General features: G+C 35.3%; 1 protein-coding gene across 2 annotated transcripts in view; it reads left to right on the forward strand.

Annotated features, from left to right (window-relative positions):
• MAP3K15 (mitogen-activated protein kinase kinase kinase 15) overlaps positions 1 to 22,981 on the forward strand; it is a 142,964-nt gene that overhangs the window by 6,115 nt on the left and 113,868 nt on the right. The window contains exons 1-3 of one of the 2 annotated variants that reach the window (XM_074214297.1): positions 9,630 to 9,986; positions 15,939 to 16,078; positions 18,537 to 18,560. In XM_074214297.1, coding sequence (XP_074070398.1) covers positions 9,890 to 9,986; positions 15,939 to 16,078; positions 18,537 to 18,560 — 261 coding nt within the window. In that variant the 5' untranslated portion in view covers positions 9,630 to 9,889. Of the gene's footprint in view, positions 1 to 9,629; positions 9,987 to 15,938; positions 16,079 to 18,536; positions 18,561 to 22,981 lie in introns of those variants that run through there. The other variant, XM_074214296.1, reaches the window with a different exon arrangement.

The raw sequence follows: 22,981 nt of genomic DNA on the forward strand, positions 1-22,981 counted from the left end.
GACCAAGGGCTATTAACTTTAATTTAGGGAAAAAAACCTGATATCTTATTGTCCGATTTGCTCATAGTTTGTTTCTTCCTTAAGGATATCACTTCTCTCTCATCACATTCAATTTGGATCAATGTATACCATGGAAACAATGTAAAAATTGGCAAATTGCATTCTGTGGGGGTGGAGGGAGGGAAGTAAGATTGGGGGGAAATTGTAAAACTCTAAATAAAATCTTTAAAAAAAAAAGTTTGAAGTGAGGCAAGGCGAAGGAAGCCAATGCCAACTTTGTTTCTTTGTTATTGTTCAGTTGCACCAAATTCTTTGTGGCCCCGTTTGGGTTTTCTGGGCAAAGATACTGGAGTCATTTCTGACTCTAGCTCATTTTACAGAAGAGGAAACTGAGGAAAACAAGATTAAACAACTTGCCCAAGTTCACCCAGTTAGGAAATGACCAGGGCTGGATTTCAATTTGGACCTTCCAGACTCCAGACCCAGTGCTTTATCCAGTGTTTTTATCCATTGTCTTTTTGCTACTTTTTAACTCTGGAAAATGATTCAGAGGAGATAAACTGATTATACAGCAGTGCCAAAAATAAGTCTTTGAAGTTATCTTGTTTTTTTGTTATTTACACTTTAAGTCTCCCGTTTCTTGGTTACTTTGACTAACCAAGGCTATTTTAGGTTTTTTTTTTTTTTTTTTTGCAAGGCAATGGGGTTAAGTGGCTTGCCCAAGGCCACATAGCTAGGTGCTTGAGGGCATATTTGAACTCAAGTCCTCCTGATTCCAGGGCCAGTGCTCTATCCACTATAACACCTAGCCACCCCATAGATAATATAATTTTTTTTTTAGTTCTTTGCAAGGCAATGGGGTTATGTGGCTTGCCCAAGGCCACACCTAGGTGTCTGAGGCTGGATTTGAACTCAGGTACTCCTGACTCCAGGGCCAGTGCTCTATCCACTGCACCAACCTAGCTGCCCCTACCAAGGCTATTTTTAATGCTTTTTTTTTCACCCTTCCTATTTCTTGGTATTGCACTGTCTGAAAGGAACTGTGATATATCTTTAAAAAATTGACGTCTGGCTTCATTATAAAGTTTCATGGTTATATGATACCTGGATGGTTTTTGAGGCTTGTTAAAACCAACAGACTTATATTCAAAGGGCTGACATGGATCTAATTCACTTGAATTCTACAAATCTGTAATGTCATTGGCAAGAGATCTTCTTATGGTGCAGATTTGACTTAGGAGGTCATCTTATATTCATTTGTCTCTTGGGGCTCTAGGTTTGCATTTTTTATTTGTTTAGCTTAGTAACAATTACTGTATGGAAATATTACAATCCCTTTATTACCTCACTTAATTGTGAAGAAGGCATTTTTAGACCTTAAAACACATGCAAATGAAAATTATTATTATTAATTATTATTAATGGGGTCTTCACCTTCAGTTATGAACTTTCTGCAATTCAGAGTTAGTTGTCTAATAGTTTCAATGGACACAAAATAGAGTAGATTTCTCTTTTTTTTTCTTATTTTTTTTTAAATTTTTCATATGGAACATTTAGTAATATTACATCAACTCTCCCCTACTGGAATTGGTTGTCTTTCCGTCTCTACAGTACTTATACTGTTAACTTTAGCAAGCCTTATATGTATTTGGATCTTAGTTTCCTTAGAGATAGAATCTTTCCCCCTGTGTACTTACTCATTCAGCATTGTGTCTCAAAAATGAGACTGAGCTTGCCTGATAAATGTGATCCTTTCACCTCTGATAGTAAGTTATAGGAATGATAGTCTTATTCCTAAAGATTCCTTTACTTTACAGTTGGTTAATGGTCATCTAAGTGAGGGGCCCCAACTTTTGCCCTAAGCCTCAAACCACTCAAGTTAGTCATTAACCACCCAGATGACAAAACCATTCCTTCCATCCAGCATGGATACTTTTGACCTTTTTACACAAATTGCTTTCTTGTATACCTATTGAGTTTTGATTTTCCTTGGCTTTTTTTTCTAAGCAAAATTTTGCTCTTTATTTTTTCTTCACCTAGTTCATATAATTAAAAAAATTGAAATCAAATCCTGCTAACATGGGGAAACCATTGTTGTAAATAAGTCATACAACGTATTGTAGTGATAAGACCAAGATCCCAATATTAATCCACTCATAAGTTGGTTAGCTTTGTCCTATTTGGGGACCATAAGCTACACTCTTTGTCCCCTGTGCTCCAACTTTTTCCTACAATATCTTTGGTCTCAAGAAACACTAGATAAGAAAGAGTGTATACACTGAAGGTGATGGTATTCAGAAACAAAATACTGGGGAATATGGATAAAGGGGAGAAAGACAGAGGGAAGATAGTTTGAGGGGCAATAAAGAATTATAACATTGAATGTGAATGGGATGAACTCTCCCTTAAAACATAAGTGAATAACGGTGGATTAAAAACTAGAATTCTACAATATGCTGCTTACAAGAAACTCATTTGAAGCAGAGAGATGCATATAGAGTAAAGGCTGGAGTTCCTTAAAGATATGATCTCTGTTTCATCACATTCAACTGATCATGTATACCATGGAAACAATGTAAAGACTGCCTTCTGTGGGGGGGGGGGGAGTGAGATTGTAAAATTCAAAATAAGTAAATTATTTTTTTTAATTTTTATTTTATTAAATATATTATTTGAGTTTTACAGTTTTCCCCCAATCTTACTTCCCACCCCCCACAGAAAGCAATCTGTCAGTCTTTACTTTGTTTCCATGTTGTACATTGATTGAAATTGAGTGTGATGAGAGAGAAATCATATCCTTAAGGAAGAGACAAAAAGTCTAAGAAAAAACAAGATCAGACAATAAGACATCTGTTTTTTCCCCTAAATTAAAGGGAATAGTCCTTGAACTTCGTTCAAACTTCATGGCTTTTTATCTGGATACAGATGGTATTCTCCATTGCAGACAGCCCCAAATTGTCCTTGATTGTTGCACTGATGGAATGAGTGAGCCCATCAAGGTTGAACATCACTCCCATGTTGCTGTTAGGGTATACAGTGTTTTTCTGGTTCTGCTCATCTCACTCAGTATCAGTTCATGCAAATCCCTCCAGGTTTCCCTGAATTCCCATCCCTCCTGGTTTCTAATAGAACAGTAGTGTTCCATCACATACATATACCACAGTTTGCTAAGCCATTCCCCAATTGAAGGACGTTTACTTGCTTTCCAATTCTTTGCCACCACAAACAGGGCTGCTATAAATATTTTTGTACAAGTGATGTTTTTACCCTTTTTCATCATCTCTTCAGGGTATAGACCCAGTAGTGGTATTTCTGGGTCAAAGGGTATGCTCATTTCTGTTGCTCTTTGGACATAGTTCCAAATTTCTCTCCAGAAAGGTTGGATGAGTTCACAGCTCCACCAAGAGTGTAATAGTATCCCAGATTTCCCACAACCCTTCCAACAATGATCGTTATCCTTTCTGGTCATATTGGCCAGTCTGAGAGGTGTGAGGTGGTACCTCAGAAAAGCTTTAATTTGCATTTCTCTAATAATTAATGATTTAGAGCAATTTTTCATATGGCTATGGATTGCTTTGATCTCCTCATCTGTAAATTGCCTTTGAATATCCTTTGACCATTTGTCAGTTGGGGAATGACTTTTTGTTTTAAAAATATGACTCAGTTCTCTGTATATTTTAGAAATGAGTCCTTTGTCAGAATCATTAGCTGTAAAGATTGTTTCCTAATTTACTACACAAAATAAATTTAAAAAAAATAGTATATAAATCTATACAAATCTGCTGGAAAAGTAGCCTATAGTATATGGTTGTCTCATGTGAGTCAGTAGCATATCTTCCCATATGTGAAAGTTGTATGGATTTATTAAGAATCACATAACTTTATTAAGTACTCTAACAATTTGGGTGACATTGAGATAGGGGAAGGGATCTATTAACCTCTAAGGACCCATTCAACTCAAAATATGACATGGATGTCAAATCATGTAAGCATATATGGCTAACATCAGTAAAAAAGGAAATGCTTTCCTATATTCCACTTATTTCTTTTACCAACTGTTTGGGTCCAGTATCTTTTCCTTACTTTGTATTGAATAATGTATTGATTTCTGACCCAATATGTTATTACCCTGATAGTATAGGAGAGATATAAATATCTCACCTTGGTTTTGTTCTTTAAGATTGTGATTATCCTATTTGGGTGACCTGAGTACTTTATTGCTGAATTATATGTAAACATGACTTTTACCTTAAGGGTCAAGAGACCTGGAAGGAGTTAATGAATCTTGTGGTTGAAGCATTAGTCTTTTTTTTTTTTAGGTGTTTTTTTTTTTTTTTTTTGCAAGGCAAACAGGGTTAAGTGGCTTGCCCAAGGCCACGCGGCTAGGTAATTATTAAGTGTCTGAGGCCGCCTTTGAACCCAGGTTCTCCTGACTCCAGGGCCGGTGCTCTATCCACTACGCCACCTAGCTGACCTGAAGCATTAGTTTTTAAAATGCACCTGCCAGGGGCGGCTAGGTGGTGCAGTGGATAGAGCACCGGCCTTGGAGTCAGGAGTACCTGAATTCAAATCCGGCCTCAGACACTTAATAATTTCCTAACCGCGTGGCCTTGGGCAAACCAGTTTAACCCCATTGCCTTGCAAAAAGTTAAAAAAAACAAAAACAAAGCTAAAAAAATAATAAAATGCACCTGCCTAATGACCCCATCTGAACAGAAATCCCTAGTCTTTCTCAACTTTAGAGAGGTTCTTTCTTTTGGGAACATACCTCTACATGTCAGTGATTGTACTCAAGAATGCAGTGGTTAGGTGTAAGTGAAATAGCACTACTGGTATGGTAATCAAGACCCTTTTCAAGATGGACATAGTGGCTCATGCCTATAATCCTTGCTACTAGGAGAAACTGAGGTTAAGGAATCACTTGAATTTGGGAGTTCTGAACTCCAGTAAGGGTAAAGGTGATTGGATGTCTGATTAAGCATAGCACTAATATGACAAGCTCCTTGGAGTGGAGGGACCCCCAGGCTAAGAAGAGGTGAACTAGCCCAAGTTAAAGGTAATAATAGCAGCTTCTAAATGGATGATCATTGGGATCAGCCTAAGAGGGGGTTTCTGTACTTCCAATCTGGATGAAGTAGGGAGACTTAATTTTCCCTTCATTCTCCCAAAAGGGATAGTTTTGAGAAACAATTTTAGAATTTAATTTTTCAATTAACAAATTTCCCCTCCCTCATCTAGCCCTAATATAATGGAAAAAGAAGATAAAAACTAAACCCTTGTAATAGATATTCAAGTTCAAATCAGGCCTCACACTTATTGGCTATGTGACCCTGGGCAAGTCACTTAGCCCTATTTGCCTCAGGCTCCTCATCTGTAAAATGAGATGGAGAAAGAAAAGGCAAATTACTCAAGTATCTCTGCCAAGAAAAGCCCAAATGAGGGCATATCTGAAAAAAAAATGACTGAACAGAAGATATACAGCCACGCAAAACAAATCCTTATATTATCCATAACCCTATGTCTGTCTAGTTCTGCATCTTGGATCTGTCATCTGTCAGGAAATGAGTAGCATATTTTCATTGTAATCCTCTGGACACATTAGTCACTGCCTTGACATTTGGTCTTGTCTTTCAGAGGTTTTAGGTTTTTTAAAAACATTGTTGCTGTCCTTATTCTCCCAGGTCTGCTCACTTTCACTCTGCATCAGTTTGTCCAGGCTTCCTGAAACTATCTCTTTTGTCATCTTTCAGAAATCTTGTTATTAGAGTGTGTTGTTCAAGATTCCTTCTGTCTTAGCAGAGTTTTCCTTCTTCCTTCCATTCTCTTTATTTCTACTTTACTCAATTTTAGGGAAAAGCCCTCAGAGAAGCTCACTCTTTGATTTTGGAATAGAACTATGCCAAGATCTAATAAGAATAACAGCTGGCATTGAAAGAGTGCTTTAAGTTCCCAAAGTGCTTTTCATACTTTATTTCATTTGATCTTCACAATAACCCTAAAAGGTCAATATTACAAGGATTATTATAACTAGTTTACAGATGGGGGAAGCTTGTAATGTTCAGATAACTGAACTTGAGTGTGACAGTCTGTATGGATTATATGACCTTGGGCAACTCATTTAATATCCCAATACCCCAAACAACTTTCTAGGACTTTGAGCTGCAGAACAGGTGCAGATCTGCATGGGTGGACATTTCCTCATTGGAAATTCCCCATAACAATAAAATTGCCATTCCTATTTTCAACCTTTCCCCATAAAAATTATAGATGAGACTACTAAGATAAGTGTTACATGATTAACTCATAATTATGCTATGAATGAATGAAAAAAATACTTAATGCTCCCTATGGACCAAGTATCATGCTACTTCAAAAACACAGTCCCTAACTTTGAAGAGCTTACGTTCTAATGGAGGAAGAAGAAGTTTGGGAATTGGTAGTTGGGAGGAGCATTTTGATCTGGAAAATTACTATAATAGTGTTAATCTGAGACCTGATGGCATTTTGGGTCCAGAATTGGAAGTGGAAGATAGTGATTGCATCTCAGAAAGATGGCTACAGAGAATAAAGTGAAACATGGCTATGCCACCTGAAGTACTAAGGATTAACCCCTTCATTTTACAAAGTAATGAAACTGAGGCCTGGAGTCAGGAAGACGAGTTCAAATCTAGTCTCAGAAACCCAATAACCATGTCATTTAATCCTGTTTCTTCATTTGTAAAAATGAACTGGAAAAGGAAGTGGCAAACCACTCCAGTCTTCTTGCCAAGAAAATTCCAAATGGGGTCATGACTGAGAATGACTCAACAACAACAATAATCTGAGAACTGATGGCATTTTGCGTCTAGTATTGGAAGTGGAAGATGGTGATTGCAGCTCAGCAAGGTGGCTACAGAGAATAAAGTGAAGCATGGCTATGCCACCTGAAGTACTAAGGATTAACCCCTTCATTTTACAAATAATGAAACCGAGGCCCAGAGCAACAAGTGGCTTATCCAAGATCACACAGATGTCAGAAATGAGATTTGAATCTATGTGATCAGGCATGAGAATCATTTCCTATGGCACTATAATGCCTCTTAAGTGTCAGAGGAAGAATTTGAACTGTTTGGTTTTGACTCCTAAATCCAATCCTACTGTCATATCACCCTGATTTCCAGTGATGGATCAAGCTCTGGGAGCACTGCCCTCCCCAAAGCCAACTCTTAGTCCTGATATCCTGGGAAGTTGTATATGAGGAATGCTTCTGTCTCCTCTACCAACAGCTGCAATCAATGATAACACTACAAAGATTAGAACCCTTTTCCAGGTGTTCCACATCCTAATTGACTTGATTAGGATATTAGGGAATTCCCAGATGGGAAAATACTTTCTTCCAATGCAGGCTGGCAGTTTCTCTGAAATTTAAAGTCTTAGAGAGTTGTCTAGAGTTAGTGTTACTCAAATAATATAGGGGTTACTAATCAAAATATTGTTGTTGTTTTGTTTTAGTCACAGCTTACTCTCTGTGACCCCTTTTGGGGTATTCACAGAGATATTGGAGTGGTCTGCCACTTCCTTCTCTAGATCATTTTACAGATGAGAAAATTGAGGCAAACAGTGCTAAATGACTTAATCAGTATCATGCAGCTAGTGCATGATTAAGGTCAGATTTTAACCAAACAGACTTCAGACCTTAATCAGTACATAAGAATTCCTTTAGGCTGCATATTTAGTTTTAACGTGTAATATTATCTGTTTTTCTTTTAAATTTATTTTATTAAATATTTCTCAATTACATTTTAACATTGCTCCAGTGATACTAAGGAGTTTTGAGGGTTGTGTAGTCCAGAATGCTGAGAGGTCAAATGGTCTGTCTAGGGTTGGGCAGCTGATATGTGTCAGACCTGTTTGGAAGCTAGGTTTTCTTGGGTCTAAGGCCAGGTCTCTATCCACTGATCTTACTATCTGGGGATAGTGCACATCTATGAATATCTTCAAAATATATTACTAATTTGTTGTAAAGGAAAACTGAATTTTTAGAACTGAAGTTTCATCTACCCAACATAGCTAGGATGTGTTTGAGGTTTGATTTGAACTCAGGTCCACCTAACTCCAGCATCAGTGCTCTATTCATGTCACCACTTAGCTGTTCCTCCTTACCCCAACCCCACAATGAGAATTTGAGACATAACCCTGGAAATGGGGAAGTGACCTCTGCCTACACCCATCTGTGCCTTCCCTATTTCCAAGTATTTTCCTCCTCTTGACTATCAAAAACAGATACTAGGATTTCAGAGAAAGGGCTCTGTCTGAGAGCCTCTCCACCTCCAACCCTGAATCTCAAGCAGTTAAAATGTCCTTGGTGTCACTCTAGTTACTTCTAATTATGACTGACTAACCATGACTAATTCCTGTTAATTTCATCTCCTTACAATAGGAAGAGCAGGTGTAAAATCACATTTAACAACATTCTTCCCCATTACCTTGATATCAGATGGAAGGAGATGAGAGGCACTTAATTAGGGGAGGAGAATTGGAGACCATTTCTTTTCCTATCAGTTATTTTCTCATCAGTAGACACAGAAGTCATGGATTTGGTACCAGAGCTTGAGATTTGAATTCTGACTGTTGCTACCTATTTATGTTAAGAAGCGATTCTTATAACTTTTAGAAATCTCTGTTATGTGATTCTAGTTCATTCTTCATCATTCTGTGCATTATGTTATCCATGGGCAAAGATCTTGGCAAAAAATATCAGTGTGCTTTGCCATTTCCTTCTCTGGTGGATTAAGGCAAACAGCAGGGTCACACAGCTAGTAAGTGTCTGAGACTGGATTTGAACTCAGGTCTTCCTGTCTCCATTCCCAGTGCTCTATCCACTAGCTGCTGGGTGTCTGTTTACTCATCAGTAGAATTAGAACTGAATGATCCTAGCTCCAGATCTGAAACTAAAAGGTATTTTAAAAAAATCATTATCTTACCTGACCTTTTTATTATTGAATTATAAATTGTTTTTGTTTTCATTTTCCTAGTAGGCTTTCACTGATCTAAACTCAGTTATTAATATTTGGCATTTTTCTGGTTCAGGGTAAATAAAAGTATTTTAAAAAATCCTCAGTGTTTTGTGTGTGTGTCCCCTATAATTTGTGTCCTTAAAGAGGACCACTAGGTAGTAATAACAGCTAAATTCACATTACACATTATGGATAGTTGAGCTTCACAACAACCCTTTTTTTGCAGATGAGAAAACCAAGTCTCAAAGAGAGTTAACTCTTCCTTAAGTAGAATTTGAAGACTTAAGTAGAATTTTTGACTCCAAATCTGGGTTGATTTTTCAGTACCCTGCACTGCTTCTTATTAGATCAATGCAAAGTATATATTTTAGGTTGGGTAATGAAGCAAGGCCCCTAGATGACCTTGAATATATTTTAAAAACTAGTGTGAGCCAGTACAGTTTCAGAATATGGTAAATTATTCTCTACCATATAGTTGCCTCAGTTGCCTAATATTTTAAATTTTGATAATCATTTGCCAAATGGAAAAAGGAAAAACTCCTTGCATAATTTTATGTGAGAGGTAGGTTTGAATAAAAATAGCACTTATAGTTTATAGTACTACTTTACCTTTGGGGTAAAATAATATGGTACACCTCTTGCATCATTATATTTGTAACCTTGAATGAATTTTACTATTTCTAACCTTGGAGCTTCTGATACAAGGACAGTACTAATATTTTTAGTGTTCATTTTTTTAATGGCTAACTTGACCTTTTTTTTTTAACCTTTTATTTCCAGCATAAAACTACATTAAGACTTTTGGGACATACTATATATTCTTCTTTCCTCAGTTTCAGGGAAAGCTCCCCTGTGCAAAAAAGGAAAAAAGGTGAATTGAGTGGGTTGGGAGAATGGTGGTGAGAGGAAGCAAGTCAGTAGAACTATCAAATTCATCTTTGGCTCCGACAGTATATACACTGTTCTTCCACATGGAGAATCCCTCTCAAGGTACTTCTTTTGAATCTTGGCCTTTCCCTGGCAGATTCTTATGAAGTTTGACTACATGATAATAGAAGACTAATGATGAAACGGGCTACCCACCTCCTGACCAGAGGTGGTGATGGGCCCTGGCACAGATTGCCATTTGTGTGACATTCAGTTAATACTTGACTGACTAAACCTGACTAATTCAGGTTAAAGTTTTCAACTTCTAACAGTCTGAAGAGCAAATGTGAAATATTTCAAAAAATTCTTGCTTCAAAAACATTTTTTGAAGATGGCTAATGAGAAATTTGACTTGACTGCATATCTGTTGAAAATTTTGTTTTCAAAATAAAAAAACCTAAAAACTTTTTTTTTTTAACTTTTACAAGGCAATGGGGTTAAGTGGCTTGCCCAAAGCCACATAGCTAGGTAATTATTAAGTGTGTGTGAGGCCAGATTTGAACTCAGGTACTCCTGACTCCAGGGCCGGAGTTCTATTCACTGTGCCACCTAGCTGCCCCCCCTTCCCTTCTCTCAATGAGGAAAAGAAGGGAAGAAGAGAAAACAGATTTTTTACTAATTGAAAAAAATTTTAAAATAAAATGTCAGCTTGTTGGGAGCTTCTTGGTAAGTAGAAATGGTAAAGAAAGGACTTTTTCTCAACAACTTTTCTTTTGTTGTTCAGTCATGTCTGTGACCCCATGGACCATAATATACTTGACCCTTCTACTCTCCATTATCCTTCAAATTTCATCCAAGCTCATCTTCATTGGCTTCCATGATGACACTATTCATCCTATCCTCTTCCATCCCCTTCTCCTTTTTGCCTTCTTTCTTTCCCAACATCAGGATATTTTCCATTGAATCTTGTCTATACATTATATGACCAGCTTTTCTGCCTTTGGTTAAACACTATACTATAGAGGAATAAATGGGTTTCCTTTTGAAGGTTATCAGTATGATTGTAACTGAGCATAATTCATGTATGCCAAAAATTCTTAGCTGTTACTCTGTTGCTTTATGGGTGTGGAAATTAGTTTCCTAATTACTTAAAGTATATCCTGATTTTTTTAAAAAAAAAAGCCTTTGATAAATTTGCTTTCTGGTAGCTTTCCCCTCAGTCTATTGTGATTACTTTATCAAAAGTGAGTCAATAAGGAAATATGACTTATCTTGGTTACTTAGTTGTTTTTTAGTAATTATGGGCTCCCAAAAAAGGATCTTGAATCTTAGTCATGTGATATTTTATTTAGCACTTAAAGTTTTGTAGTAAATCTTTGGAGTAGAATTGAGAACCAAAGGTCCTCTATTTGGAAATGAAGGAACTGAACTTGAGGGAGACCTGTGCTTTGCCCAAGATTCTACCAAAAGTTGTCAACTCCAAATCCGGTGTTTTTGCTCCCATATCAGTCTCTTGGGAGCTCCTCAAAGAAGCTGGCAATATGCTTTTGCTACCAACAGCCAAAGCCCAATATAATCTTTTGTTTTGAGCAAAGGAGGGACAAACTTTAGTCAGTGGGGAACTTCAGAATAAGTTTAATTTTAAATTCTAGCATCGTTAGATCATGGTCCCATCACTTTACATGAAAAATCTTGAAACAAAGGCAGGAACTGTTTGGAATTTTCTCCTTTCAGATGGACTATAATCAAGTTTCAGGCTTTCAATCACATTTCTCAAAGCTTCTATTTCTACCCTATAAATGCAGTTTTAGTTGGGTAGTTTAAACAGATGGGAGAGAATCTGAAAAAATAACTGATTTTTTGGTGTCAGAGAACCCTAGGGTTCAACTCTACCTCTTAGATTTATTTCCCATGGGACTTTGGCTAAGATTTTTCATCTGCAAAATGACCTTAAGTTCCCTACTGACTCTGAAACTATCATGCCTCTTCACAGTTATGGTCATATGGTCATAACTGAACATAACTAAGATTTTTATAGTACTTAAAATGTGGCAGACACTATGCTACATGATTGACATTGTTATCCAGTTTGAAAGAGGTAGTTTTTTAGTTACATTAAGTTTGAATTTTCTTTTAGCCTTATGATAATAGGAAAAGCTCAATTTATGTAGTGTTTTTCAACATCTACAGTCATAATGACCTTTGGAAGTAGGGAGTGTATGTATGCATCATTATTTCTTTTTAACAGATTAGGAAACTAAGACTAGGAGGTCACAGAATCATTTCTAGGATCAGAAGAAAACCCTCCCTCCTCAGCCCACCAAGTCCTCTAGTCAACATATGAGGCTGTGGTTTTGTTTTTTTTGTTTGTTTGTTTTAGTTATTGCAAGGCAAATGGGGTTAAGTGGCTTGCCCAAGGCCACACAGCTAGGTAATTATTAAGTGTCTGAGGTTGGATTTGAACCCAGATACTCCTGACTCCAGGGCTGGTGCTTCATCCACTGCACCACCTAGCTGCCCTGAGGTTGTTTTTCAATCCATTTTTAGTCATGTCTGACCCTTAGTGACTCCATTTGGGAATTTTCTTGGCAAAGATACTGGAGTGCTTTACCGTTCTCCAGTTCATTTTGCAGATGATAAAAGTGAGGCAAACATGGTGAAGTGAGTTGCCCAGGGTCACCCAAATTGGGAGTGTCTGAGGCCATATTTGAACTCATAAAATTGAGTGCTTTCTAGACACTGCCACCTGGTTACTCCTCAATGGATAATGTCCTAATGCAGAGGTGAATAACCTTTTTTTTTCTGCTAAAGATCGAAAGTTAAAAATTAGCCTGCTCTATTTGGTCAAACATTTAATTAATTCACCCCTAAAAAGCTCCTGGATTTATTGAAGTTCAAGTGGAGCCAGATCACATAATTTTTCAAGTCTTCCAGCCATAGTTTTCTAGAAAAGTGACCTAAATGAGTAATTGTGGCTTTGGGGCAGCTGCTTCTCTTCTTTCCCGTCTCTTACTCCAGCCATTTGTTGAAGCAGTCCTTCTCATAAGCTCTTAGAGTAGCATAGGTTGTGAAACTTTATTTTAAATATTTCAAGATAATAGATTCAACAGCAAGTTCTGAATAATAAGTGATGATGATAAAATAATATTTTTATAAAGCTTATCATGTGCCAAACCCTGGACTAAGGGCTATATTATGGGGAAATAGTTACATTTTACACAATTTTAATGCTAGAATTAACTTAAAGAGATCATCCAGAACAGGGAGTTTTTACTGCTTTTGTGTCATTTGTTCCTGTTGAAGCCTGGTGAAACCTTTAAACCCCTTCTAGAAAATGTATAGAATAGAATATAGAGGATTGCAAAATTAATAAAAATCTCCTTTCCTTTTCTCTCTCTCTCTCTCTCTCTCTCTCTCTCTCCCTCCCTCCCTCCCTCCCTCCCTCCCTCTCTCTCTCCCCCCCTCTCTCTCCCTCTCTCCCTCTCTCTCTCTCTCTCTCCCTCTCTCTCTCTCTCCCTCTCTCTCTCCCTCCCTCTCTCCCCCATCCCTCTTTTCCCCTTCATGCCACCCAATTTTGTCTGTAATTTCAAATGCCTTTGAAGCATCATGATGAAGCATATAACAATTGATGATTATATGAACAGTCAATCAAAAAAGAATGACAGGCCTACTCTTTATAGTTCTGAGCTTGGGGGATACAGAGAAATGCAAAAACAGGGTCCTGCCCTTAAAGCGTTCATCAGTAAATGTTTCTATTATCTGTAGTGGCCTTTATTAAACCAAATTCAAAGCACATGTTCCTTCCCCTTTTTTCTCAAAATCGACTATTTAAAAAGGGTGGGCAGTTCTAGTAGCCAGTCAGTTCTTTTTTTGAGACCATATGGTGAGATAGCAATATATTTTTCATTTTAGTTAACACCTTTGAATTCTATTTGGTATAGGGTATCTGTCTAGGTGGCACAGTGGATAGAGTTCAAGGCCTAGCGTCAAGAAGATCTGATTTCAAATTAGACCTCAGACATTTCCTAACTATGTGTAATCCTTGACAAGGGCCAGTGCTCTATCCAAGTCACTTCACCTTATTTACCTTAATTTTTTCATCTGTACAATGATCTGAAAAAGACAACCACTCAATATTGTTGCCAAGAAAACCCCAAATGGGGTCACAAAGAGCCAGATAGGACTTGAAATGACTCAAAACCAGCAAACTTTATGCCTGATATGTATACAAATGTACATACATATACACATATATTTATACATATAAATCCTAAATCCTTAATTTTTTATTTTAGATATTGACTTTGATAAACTTCTTAAATTGTTGAATTTGGAAGATTAATATGCTTATTACACAGAAGAGGGATGGCTGGAAATGTTGCTCATTTTTAATGTTTTTACTTAGAAGTGAATGAAAATCTGTCTTAATTTTTTTAGAATTCAATTAAATACTGGCTACAATAAGTTCTAACCCAGTTGGAATGTATGCTCAAAATCCTGCCTTAAAAAAATGGGGAGGCTCAATCCACTCCCACCTCATTTTACATATACTACTTTAATATCATTTCAAAAACCAATTTGATTTCCTTCTGAACTGGGAGAGACTATAAGATGTTTAGAAGACTTCTTTATTTCTCTGCTCTAAATTTCATCTCTCCATGCTCATTATCTAACTTTCCATCCAACACAAGATAGAAATGATCAACAGCAAGGAATGTTGATTTTATTTTAATTGCTATTAACCTTGTCATTAAAAAATTCTCTGTGAAAATAGCTATTACCCAAATTCTAATAACTATGGTCTTTGCCATTCAGGAGTACAGTTTTTTAAAGAACTTTTAAGAGTTCTTTAAACAATCCCAGTATTTGTGAATTTGACCTCTCTGTTTCATAGTATTACTTTAGTATTATCTAAAATCCTATTTTAATTGAAAACATGTTAATATCCCTTCAAAATGAATATGGACCAACAGAGGAGAAAACTAGGGGGTAGCCCTGATTTCTAGAAAGCAGAACATTTTGATTAGGTCTTAAAACCCTATGTTGATACCTTGGATTCTTTTGAAAAGATCTAAACATTTACTTTTTTTTTTTAAGGCAGGATTTTGAGCATACATTCCAACTGGGTTAAAACTTATTGTACCCAGTATTTAATTGAATTCTAAAAAAAACTGAGGACATGAGATTTTCATTTACTTCTTTGTAAACATTAAAAATTAATTAATATTTTTGTATGCCTGTTTCATGGCTAGAAGCATACTAAAAAGGGAAGTTAAATCAGGAAGACCTGGGTTCAATTCCAGCCAATATTTTTTATAAAGCTTATCATGTGCCAGGTCCTGGACTAAGGGCTATACTATGGGGAAATGGAGTTAGATACCCTTGAGTAAATCATTCTGCTCAGTTTCACAATCTGTATGATGGGGATGGTAAAAAGAGTTGTGAGGGTCAAATAGGATAAATACTATAGAACACTACAAACCTTAAAGCATTATAAAAATGCTATTATAATAATAATGCTATTAAGATATTGTTTTACTACTATCTATCTACCCTAATTAAAATTGATATTTGAACTAAATCATTCTTTAGCTCTACATGATCATGGATCACAGAGTTATTAAGTGCAGTTCATTACTGTTTATAAATCAGTGAGATACTAATAAGGGAATAGTAGAATGTAAACTTCCAAGTGACACTTTCAGGTGATTGGAGTAATGTACTTGGAATCAGGAAGATTCATCTTCATGAGTTTAAATCTGACCTTAGACACTAGTTTAGTTGTGTGACCCTGGGTGAATTACTTAACCTTGTTTGCCTCAGTTTCCTCATCTGTAAAATGAGTAGGAGAAGAAAATTGCAAACCACTGCAGTATCTTTGCCAAGAAAATACCAAGTAGGGTCATGAATAGTCAGACACAACTAAACAAACTACCTGATCACAGGTATCCATAAAGTCTGGTACAGAAAATTTTGCTCTTAATGTTTATTGATTTGGGTTGGATCAGTAAACTATATGACCTTTCCTCTGCTCTTCTAAGCTCTCTTTCCTTGCCTTATTCCTAATTATTTTAGATGTTGCTGTGGTAGATATGAGTGACATTTCCAGACAGCCATCCCTCTTCTATCACCTTGGTGTAAGAGAAAGCTTTGACATGGCTAATAACGTTATACTCTACCATGATATTGATGCAGACACTGCTCTCTCACTCAAGGTAAGGTATGCCCTTCAGATTCTTCTGTATAACATAGTTTAAGTGAATGAAATTCTGCCAAAGACTGTGATGAATCCAATTATGGTTGAGGAAGATGGAATAATAGAGATGTGAATTTAGTCCCTCAGTGCCATAGGTTCATAGTGAGGATATTTGCTTCGAAGATGTTTTCTCATTGCCACTTCAGTAGTGTTCTTTCAATGAAACTCAAAGCACTTGAGTAAAGATGAATTTCTTTGAAATTATTTGTGATTTCTTGATGCATTAGCAACACTTTTAATGGGAAGTGGTCTCCTAGTTGTACCACATTCCGTCTCTCAGTTCTGGGCATTTTCTCTGCTGTTCCCCAACCTGGAATGCTTTTTTCCCCCTTCTCTGCTCTGACTACTGATATCCTTGGCTTTCCTTAAGTTCCAACTAAAATCTTACTATCTATAGGAATCCTTCTTGGTCCTTCTAATTTTAGTATATTTATCCTGCAGAATCTGACTTTTATAGAGTTTGAGGCAATACCTTCCACTCATTTATACTGCTCTTAATAATGTGGATAATTTACAACTGGAACCCCAACCATTTGAAACTTCACCATCCCTTTAGTGTGTGCTGTCATCCATATCTCCAACTACAAATTAGCTAATTAGATGGTAATGATATAAGGGATTTAAAAAAAGAAGAAGAAAATGTTAGCTTCTGCCATTTTCCCAACTATTATTTTTTATCCATATTTGGAAAAAATAGATTTAGGGTTAATTTTATAAATAAAATGGATAATTTGTACACAATTCAGAAACTATTGCAGATTTTAAAATATTCTTAGTATATTTTACATGCTAAGTAACCTAGTATGGTCGTATGCTCTAAGTTGACATGTCCCAGATTCAAACTACATTAATATGCTATTGATGTTTCAGCAATTAGGTAATCCATATGCTTGTAACCAAAGAAACCAATTAATTTCTATAATTACAATTCTACATTGGTTTCCAAGAAGGTTGAAACATATTCAAATTAATCCAAATGGCACCAATATATAGACAGATTTGGATTTCATTAAAGTTGTTAAATTTGTAATTTGGGAGCTGTAAGATACAAGGATAACATGTTCTTTGCTGTTGATTTTTTTTAATATTGAAATAACGTGAATTTTAATATGTCTTGTTTTCCATTTCAGTAGATAGTTATGGAACTCAGTTCAAAGTTATACAAACTGAATAAAAAAATAGAAGAGATAATTTTAATGAAATGGGGTTGGGATACCAGAAATTGTTGTTAGTCCCCCTTTTTCAAGGCTTCTCTTTGCGGACTAGAAATTAAGACATTTCAAGGAGATTTAGGAAGGAATATGTGGAAACCCTCTTTTCCACCCCCCCCCAGATAAATGTTGGTTCTCATGACTGTTTAATTGATGTGTTTCAAGTGCTGTATAATCATTTTGTTAAATTTACTGACCTAAAAGAGATTATAGCAAGTTAACACTTAGGATAAAACATTCTGATCATTATTAGGATTTATAACAGGAAGGCAGAGATAGTTCAATTTAAATAATCAGCATATTGACCATATCTAACAGAAATCATATGATTGTCTCAATAGATGTCAAAAAAGCTTTTGACAAAATACAGCACATGTTCTTATTAAAAATACTAATAAGCATAGGAATAAATGGAGTTTTCTTAAAAGGATAAGCAGTATCTACCCAAAACCATCAGCAAATATTATATGTAATAGGGATAAGCTAGAAGAATTCCCAAAGATCAGGGGTGAAATAAGGATACCCATTATCACCACTATTATTCAATGTTGTACACAAAATGCTAGTTTTAGCAATAAGGGAAGAAAAAGAAATTGAAGGAATTAAAATAGGCCGCAAGGAAACAAAATTCTTACTCTTTGCAGTTGATATGATGGTATACTTAGAGAACCCTAGAAAATCAAGTAAAAAAACTACTTGAAGCAATGAACAACATTAGTAAAGCAGCAGGATATAAAAATAAACTCATATAAATTAACTGACTAAAATAGGTATGTCCTGGTGGAACTCTCAGAATTCTAATGGGGACTGAACCTCATTCCCCACTTTGCTCTTCTCAAGGAGGTTTTACTATTAGATGATAGAAGCTGATTTGAAGTCAAAATGGCCCTACCTCATGAGGAAAGAGTTATGAGTCCAGAAACCCAAAAATTTATAAGGAAAAATATTGGGTGCAAAGGGGTAGAGGAGCTTCCATTACTTTAAATAACTAGCTAGCAATTTGATCCTAAAGGTATGTAATTAAGAATAAGAATACCCTAGCCAAAAAAAAATATAATATTTACTGGGCTATATTCTCAATGTTTAGGAAGGTTTGCAGTTGTTGGCTTTTATTGCAGTAAGTGAATAGCTGCCCTTATAAATTGTTGTTATGATGAACTCTTTTCCAGAAGCATGTCTTGACCTGTTTCTGTTAATTTTTTTCAGGATATGGTCACTCAAAAAAACACAGTAAGTATTAAGTCCTTTTACTTTTAGCCTTAGTTATAAATTGTAAAATGAAGTACACATTACAAAATTTTCTTTAGGTCTATCTCAGTCAAAGTCTGTTGATACAATGCAACCTGATATTTGAAGTTGCAGATAGGAAGGAAGTAGAATATTTTTTCTGGAGATGTGGGTTGAGGGGGAGAGAGATTGACCAATAAGTATAGTCCTTGTGAGTAATCCCCACATTCAGAACATGTATAGATATTGTTTCTGGTCTGCTTACCATAGTAAGAAATAATGGCAGCTAAGTCAGAACTGTGATTGCTTACAAAGGGCAACTAACTGGCATTTCCTTATTTTTCTCTTTGGCCATGATAGAGGCCAAATGTTCTCCAGTCTTTCAATGGGATGAAAGCTTGTTGTTTTTGTAAATTATGAGGATGTTTAGGCTAACTCCCATTCTTATGAATGACTTCAATCCCACAGGTGCCTGATGACTCCACCCTTCACCTCAGGGGGTATTCTAGGGGTACTCTTGAGCAGCAAAGAATTGTATTTTTCTAATGAGAGTTTTTTGAAGCTGGGGAAGAAATTGGTATAAAGGCATTGGAGAAGTGGACAATAACTAGGGAAAAATTAATTATGAGTAAGTGGGGATGACGGAGGGGAGGAGACAGGCTAGATTGAGATCTTTTTGAATTTCATTGACAAGGAAAGAGACCATCTTTTCTTGTGAGATCTGGAATAAGGAGAAGATAGTGGCAGAAGGGTTTTACTCTGAGGATTGGTGCTAGTGACCCTGGACAAGTTACTAAGCCTCTATTTTCTCATTTCTAAAAGAAATGGTTGGACTGGTTGGCCTCTGAGGTCCCTTCCAACTTTAGAATTATGGTCTTACCATCTTATTACTAGAAGGTCTATCAAATTTCTATCACTTCAATCTCTGGGGTTTTAGATAGGACTGTGTCCATTTTAGTTCTAGGTACTCTCTGTGCCTTTGAAATGCCATGTTTATCTTAATTGGTTTGTAGATCATATTTTTCTATATGTGCCTCATATGCTTTCTTTGATCTTTTATTTTTTAATATCTACTTGAGCGCATTTTAATTTCACTGCCTACCAAAGTAAATACCTAATACCTTTCTAGAACTGAGAGTTTCTTTTCACTTTCACAGATAATTTATACAAAGTAGCTGGGAAAAATATTTGTATTTATTTTTGAAAAATAAAGAGGAGGACTCTGAGAAATTGTATCTAAATGTAAAAAGACCAAAATGCTAAGTGTATCCTTTTCAGATCTAAGCACAGAAAAAAAGTAATCATTTCAGGGAGCCCAAACAAAAGATAGAGACTCTAATGTAGATTTAATGAATTTTCAAATAATAAATCAAAAACAAGTCATAGAATTAATAATTAAATGAAAGAAAACTAATGATGAAATAACATCAAAATTTCTTGAATGAAGTTGAAATCATTTTTCAGGAAAAATCATCTCTAAAATTATATCTCTAAAAACACATGTTAAAAATAGAAAAGGAAAGAAGGAACAAGCCAAATATAAATTTGAGAAAAACCTGGAATATGCATAAAAGAGAAAATCTCAAAAAATTATAGAGTAGATAAGTTAGAAACAAAAATGACTGTGGAAATGACAAACAAAAGCTGTTTTTGAAAAATAAGAGGGATCAAATATGAGGACAACTCCCTTCTTATATGATCTTAAAAAGGAAATAATTTCCAGCCAATGTGTTGAAATAATAGAGGATCTTATCTTTTTGGTTGTTATTATTTTTTAAATAGCTTTCTGTATAATGGGTTTTCTGGCTATTATATGTTTCTGATCTTGAAACAACATACTATAAATTCAATGAAATTTTTGAATGGAAGCTTTTTGTTTGAATTTATATCATGAAAGAATAGCTAATTTAAAAAAAATAGGGCATTAATTTAGTATTTTTGTGAGCACACATTCAAGACTACTTAAATAAGAGTAATAAGGAAAAATTTGGTTTTTTGATTAGGAAACCTTAATACTTATTTCTGATAATTATGATGTGCTAATAAAGCTAGCACTTTTATAGCACTACAAAATTTGCCAAGTACATTATAAATATTATTTCATTTTATTCCTGCAACCTTGCAAGATAGGGATTATTATTATCCCTATTTTACAGATGAGGAAACTGATGGAGCAAAGTCCAGGGTAGCAGAAAAATCTGTAATTTCTCAAATGTGTTTATGCTTGAAATTTATTTCAACAATTGAAAAAATTTAAATATTTAAAATTTGGTTTAAAATTTTATCCCAGCTACTCTTCTTCTTCACTAAAATCATGGTACTAGATAGTTGAGATATTCTTCTTTTTCTGTTGTCAGTATTTTAAATTATAATTGCTGAAGGAAGTAGCAAAGTACAGTAAAAAGAGTAATATTTCAGGAGTCAAAGAAACTAACTTACTAATTGAGTGACTTTGGATGCATCACTTAATATCCTTGGGCTTCATTTCTTCAACTATAAAATGATACAATTGGATAATAAGACTTACAAGTAAAATGTTAATAAGGATTTATTAAGGTACTAAGCTGAGTTCTGGGGATGCAAAGAAAAGTAAAAACCTGGATTTGGTCCTTAGGGAGCTTATGGTCTAATTTGGCAGACAACACTTAAAAAAATGATGTAGGCAATATAGATACAGGTAGGTGACACAGGGGAGAGAGAGAGAGAGAGACTGAGAAACGTCTCTTGCAGAGTTGGAATTTGAGCTTTCAGATAAGTGTTAGGGAAAACCAGGAGGTGGAGGTGAGATGAGAAAACATTCAAATCATGGAGAACAGCTGATACTAGGTGGTAATTTTGTGTGAGAAACAAGACCAGAGTTCCTGGTTTGTAGAATGGATGGAAGGGAATAAAAATATAAGGAGACTATAAAGTTAGGAAAGAGATGGGTTGTTCAAGACATTGTAAGTCAAACAAAAGATTTTATATTTGTTCTGGGGACAATAAAATCATTTTATTGGTGGAAGGAATGATGTGGTCAGCCATGTACTTTAGGAAAGTTACTTTGGTAGCTGAATGTTATTAAGAATTCTTTTAATTCCCTCCACCAACACAGATCCTAACCCTTCCTGCATTTTAATAGATAATTTAATGAATTTCTTTGTTCAAAAAATTCTTTACTTAGTAACCTGCTTCCTAATAATAAACTACTCAAATTCTGATCTTATCTTCTGATTATCAATACACAATCTGTCACTGGGGCTTTCCTCAAAATCTTTTTGCCTGTTAAAGTTTGTGATTTGCTGACATTGTGAGTAGGAACCCATAATCTCTGTATCTTCATCCCATTCCACCCCAAACTCCACACACCAATGACATGACAGTGCTTCAAAGTAGGAATATAGGGAAATGTTATTAATACTATAATATAAAAATGGCAGAACTACCAAAACTGAAACATTTTTACTTGGGATTATTTTCAGTTTATAATCCTTAATAAAAGTTTTATAATTGTTGAAGATGTGAAAAATATATACATCTATAAAAACATAAATGCGTAATATACAGAAAGTATATATACATATTATATCTAATCTATACATGTGTATTTGAAAAGGCACAATTCATTTGTTTTTTTTTTAAGCTTAGGCTGCTATTTCTATAATTTGGGTCACAATTCAGTATTATTGATTTTGATACATAAATATTCTTCCAGCTTAAATATAATTCATAGATACATTTAAATGTAGAAAATTTATTTTAAATTTATTTCCGCTGGTTATTTTAATTTCAGTTTTAGTTCTCTTTATGCTATTAAAATGCTTTAGAAAAATTAAAATTATATGTAATGAAAAAATACTATACAATGGATAGGTTGAGATAAAGGTTGGGTAGATATACCAAAAAAGTGGAAAAACTCATTTAACAAATTAGAAGACCCTGGAATCTTTTGCCTAAGTACTTTGGAAATATGTAGATGTTTGACATTACATAAATGTTTTCCTAAGGAAGACATTAATCATAAAAACTCCTGGAATGAAGAACGTAGTCCTCAGAAGCACAGAATAATATTGGAGTTTAAATAGAACCTGGAATCTGAGTAGCTTCAAGGTGAACCTGATAAATGGAGCATCTGCTCCAGGTTTTGTAACAGTGCCTGGACTGAAACATGCAGATTGGGGTTTCATAGACCAAGATAAAATCTTCTGTTAATAGAGAGAGATTCTATCTGATTTCTTCAAAGGCTAGTGATTAAAATTGTGCTTGTTCTGATTTTCCATATGTCATGCCCCAAAGCCATCATGAAAGGTTAAAAGGTCTTCACTTCCCTTTTAAATTGAGTTCCTAATTCTTTTAGATTTTTAGAGAATGTGGTTCAGTGAGTTTTACACATACCTGATTCTCCATCAGTATATTCCTATTTACCTGGTGATCTGGAAAAAACC

This window comes from Macrotis lagotis, chromosome 1 (genome assembly GCF_037893015.1).
Source record: "Macrotis lagotis isolate mMagLag1 chromosome 1, bilby.v1.9.chrom.fasta, whole genome shotgun sequence".
Classification (NCBI taxonomy): Eukaryota; Metazoa; Chordata; class Mammalia; order Peramelemorphia; family Peramelidae; genus Macrotis; species Macrotis lagotis.